The sequence below is a fragment of the Cyprinodon variegatus genome, unplaced genomic scaffold (assembly GCF_000732505.1).
Source record: "Cyprinodon variegatus isolate N-32 unplaced genomic scaffold, C_variegatus-1.0 Scaffold546, whole genome shotgun sequence".
Lineage (NCBI taxonomy): Eukaryota > Metazoa > Chordata > Actinopteri > Cyprinodontiformes > Cyprinodontidae > Cyprinodon > Cyprinodon variegatus.
This window is the reverse complement of record NW_015150999.1, coordinates 575,624-580,433: the sequence shown is the minus strand read 5'-3', so window position 1 is coordinate 580,433 and position 4,810 is coordinate 575,624. Positions and strand designations below refer to the sequence as shown.

General features: G+C 38.0%; 1 protein-coding gene across 1 annotated transcript in view; it reads left to right on the top strand.

The window, feature by feature from the left end:
- Window positions 1-539: 539 nt before the first annotated feature.
- lrp1b (LDL receptor related protein 1B) overlaps window positions 540-4,810 on the top strand; it is a gene marked incomplete at its 5' end in the record, with an annotated part of 277,806 nt that continues 273,535 nt past the window's right edge. The window contains one exon of the mRNA XM_015391547.1: window positions 540-662. Within this exon, the coding sequence (XP_015247033.1) occupies window positions 540-662 (123 nt within the window). The remainder of the gene's footprint in view (window positions 663-4,810) is intronic.

Here is a 4,810-nt window from a genome sequence, read left to right as displayed (position 1 = left end):
GGATGCTTTCTATATTGAAAGGCTACGATGACTTTTTAGTTGACTGGGCTTTCACTGAACACCGCCTGTTTCCACCATCAAATAAAAGCACACCACCTAGGAGGAAGAGAGATAAGAACGAAACTTGCCACAATGCTTTGTAATAGTTTGCAGTTTCACATCGGACATTTTGTCTTTGTTGGAAGAGAGTGGCTGTCAAAAATAGTATCAGCTTTCATTCTATAAACTAATGTGGGGTCTCATGTTCTTTTGTCAGCCTTTAAAAAAGTGTACCCAATAAACAACAGCAGCATCTGTTTTCTTTTTCTTTGTTTCACTAAGCTGCACATGTCCATGTTTTTGGTCTTTAAAAAAATCTTTTAAAAATGTGCTGTTAGATTCTAAATACAGACCAAAAAAATTAATTTTCTTTTCCAATCACAACCATGCGCACATCCAAACCATGTTTGTTCAAATAAAACCAGATGTTTCAACATAATGTCATCACCTCATGCTGCATCTTTTCTGTCCTTCCCCACCTTGCTCTTCATGCCATCCAGAACCCATCTTGTGCGACGTAGGGGAGTTTCACTGTCATGACCACGAGACCTGCATACCTGAGGCCTGGCTTTGTGACGGTGAGCCTGACTGCCCTGATGACTCTGATGAGAGCGATCAAGTCTGTAAGTTATCCATTCCATTCATTCCACATTGCACAGTTCCAGTCATAGGTTTATTTTCCATTTCTTATCATAAAATCTCATGTTTAATTTTTTTGCTTTAAACTATTTGTTCTTTACTAAGGTTTTCGTGATTATGTAATAGCTTCTATGTTTTAAGAAACAAGAACTGAATTCTGAATCTGAAATATGTAGATTTTATCTAAACCACAATGTCTACTTTTAACAAATAGGCAAAAATATTGAGATAATTGCTGACTTGGAGTGTGATTAGGAGGATAAACCTCCATAATGCTTAAATATATTAGCGCTTCAACTAAAAATTGCTCTGGCGAGAGGTTACAGGATTGACAAAGAATCCTGGATATGTGTTGAAAAGTCGATAAAAAAATTGAGCAAAAGTCCAGTTGCCCTCCAATTTATGCCTGTTTTGTGGTTGACATGACCTGGAAGACTGAGAATTTACACAGCCATAAATTCTTTTATAATAATGGTTTAAAAAAATATCCTTGATAAGGTGCATTGTAGCAACAACATTATGCCACAATCAATAAGCTTTTGGGATAATTCTGGCTTGATGCATAAAAACTTGTTTAAACTGATGTGAAGTTCATTTTTACCATTGGCCTATTGGAATAATTTTTAATCAGAAACAATTTGACCCAAACTGACCAACCTAGAAAGATATGAATTGTTTGTGATTTTTATTTGAAATTTCTTGCACCTAAGAGCAACAGATAAGCAATCAAGGCTTTAACCTACTGCATAGTGAAATGTAATCTTCTGAAACTATACTGTCGAATCATTATATACAGTACTTTTCACATACTGTAGCGGCACATTTAATAAACTGAAATGTTCTACTCTACAAATTAGAATCCTTTCTCAATCTCTCTGGCTTCAATCATATAAAGAAAGTTATCGTAAGGCTTTCAAACAGTGTAACACTGTTTCAGCTTTTGCTGGTATGCTGGCATCAGCTTTATGCTGTTGGTCTGCTTTATGCAACTGGAATAATGAGGTTCATTAACTTTATCTCAGATCAAAAGCTTCAATGTTGAAACTTGGAAATTTAGTTTGTTTTTAACATTTGTAGGTTACAAATAAACTTTCTAGGAAGCTACTGCTTTAAACATATTGAAAATAGATACAACAGGTTTAAAAGCTAATTCTATAGCTGCAAACAAATTCAAAGGATCTCTTTCGCTTCTGGATTTTCTAGTAAGAGTGCCAAAGCTATGCCACACAGTTTTGTGGCATCGCTCTGTGTGGCATAGCTGACCCGGTCGAACCCAAGTTAAACCTATTTATCAAATATGTTTGTCTACGAGGTCGACCAGAGTTTAAAAATCACACCAGAAAGAAAAGAAAATCGACATTCCAGTCTTGACAGTTAAATAAAATTAAATTCTTGACTTTTTAACACAAAATCACTATTCACATGTATATCTGGATGTGTTTAGGGTGCTTGCCCTGAAGAAATTTCAAATGATTTGTGTATTTCTCTCTTTTTTTTTTTGGTTATAGATCCTTATTCAAAGACAAATATAAGCAAAATAAATATTGCTGTATTGTAGTTAAATGAAACAATCCATGCGGTACAGATAGCAGAAATTTCAATAAGAATTTCAGAGAACCAAGAAGGCACAGAAGAAGAAAAAAAGACTAGCTTAAAGGTTGCAGGTGATTAGTGGAAACCAGGACAAGGGTAAGTTTAATCAATGGGATGGAAGACAGCTGAGAGAGGAGCAAGGCTAAAGCCAGCTTCACATACACCATGTCCCATGCGTGTCCTCCATCATCAACTGCAAACAACTACTGTGCAGCAGTACACACTCGACCGGATCTGCTTTACTTTGCGCTTGCCTGACTGCCTCTCTGGCTCATCTGCTTTTTAGAAATGGAAGTATTTTGTTCCGTCTTCCGTCACATGTAGACATGATCCATATATCTGATGGACGACAGAGGGGACTGGTCTATCACGCTCTAGCACATTATCTAACCCTGCTCTAAAGTTTGCTAAATCTTTATAATTTTATGTTTTGCTCTGTGTCTGTGTTGCTTTAGTCATGAAGAAAAAATGAGCAGCTGCGTTCTCATGCTACTTTTATGGCTGAATCCAAACATTTTAAGTTCCTTAAGGTAAGCCTAAACTAGACTGAGGTAAAAAAAAAAAAAAAATGCTTGAGGTAAGTGATAAAATATGGCTTACAGATGAAACACAAATGATCTTTATATTCTCAACACTTTAGTTAGGATTTCATATTCATAATTAATACCATCTTAATTAGACGTTGAGGCAAAGTCTTTGTTATGTTGCGATTTTTCACTATATGTAACACTAAAAGAATAATTATTTCCAAGGTGATTGGAAAGACCCAACAGACAAACAAACACATGCAAAAGCCTGATGGTACTTTAAAGCAGTAAAACATAGCTCTGTGAATCTATTAAAAGTTTAACTCTGTGAACGAGTGAAAATCCTTCATATACTGTGAATATAATTTATCTTAACTTATCCAGCTAAAATGCTCTAACCCTCCACTTGTCCTTCACTTCAGATTTGTTTGTGGCATGAATGCTCTTGGGGATTATTATTATTTACACACTTCTGGGACATAGATTTCCTTTAATGGAGAAACAGAGCAGAATTACAGGCGAATGATCCTTTGTAAATTACGATAAGAATGTGATTGTCATGCAGTTGATCGCTGCCAAAAACAAATAATACAGCACAACTAAATTATTAACATTCAGCCCAGGTTCTCCAACTGGTGTGAGTTATTGGGTGTAATTAGGACTTTATCGTGTTGGCAGTGACATCTGTACATAAATTGTGTGCAAGTGTGCAATAATTATTAATGCCAGAGAGTGCACAAGGCAGTGTATCAAGCAGGTTACTATGAGATGACGGGTGCTGCAGAAAAAGACACAGGCTTAGCTGCTCGTCTCAAAATGATATAATTACACATTTACCAGCTGTTAACACGCGCACAGCTGCCTGTATGCTCTCTGTGGGTATGAAAGCAATGAGGTGGTAGTTTGCCGAACGAGTCTTTCAGTCTCTGTGCATGCTGAGATAAAGCAACAGGAACATGCGACCCAGAGACAAGTCCTGAGGAATAGGAAGGATGAGACTGTTCCCAAGACAACAACAGCACAAACAGATATAATGCCAAGACAAGGCTGCATCTTCCCCTGGGTTCTTTGTTGATAAAGCGAGTGGCTGTGTTTCGTTCATCCCCACATATCGGTCTATCTTTAATATCTTCCAGGCCACTTATTGACAATTTTTCCTATTTCCCATCAAGTGATGCGTGCCGTGTTGCTTATTATAAAAGACTGTCGGGGTCCAGGGCCCTAAACTAGGAGCCATCTGGTCTCTGTTCAGACGGAACAGGAGTCTTGTTCTCATTGCTGGCTTTAATTCAGACCTGTTCCCTGTGCATGTTGGATTCTGGCAGGGCTGCCCTGTGTCATTTGTCCTGTTTGTAACTTTTATGGACAGGGTGTCTAGGTTCAGCCAAGGGCCGGCAGGGGCCTGGTTATGGGTTCAGCAAAGTTTTGCAAGTATTGCATGCTCCATTGTGAGGAAAAAGAGCTATGGTTAGATTTACCTGTTGACCTATATTTATATCCTCAGTCATGGTAAAATGGATAAGAACCAAAAGAACAAGATCCCAGATACAAGCAGTTCAACTGTGCTTCCCTCCCAATCCACAGTCATTTGTGTTTTCAGTTGGTAGTGTTTATTTCAGTTATTATTCAAGTCTCTGCCTTTATTTTTAAACTTTGTCTGCTCTTCTGTTCTCACCCTGCGGACACCCAGTTTCTGTCTCCTTGTGTTCCTGTTATGGGTTTGTTGTCTTCATCATTAAATGCTTCTTCACCACCATGCACCTGCCAATTTATGTTTAGTGCTTTAGCTATCCATTTCCACAGAACATAACAGGAGAGTGGCCACATAGATTCCCTTAGATCAGGGAGTCCCCAAGTCGGTACTAGAGGGCCGCTTTCCCGCAGGTTTTATAGTTTCCTTGCTCAAGCGCAGCTGATTTTAATTGAAAGCTGATTAACAGGCGTTTGCTCAACTGCAATCATCATAATCAGCTGTGCTAAAGTAGAGAAACCTTTAAAACCTGCAAGACAGC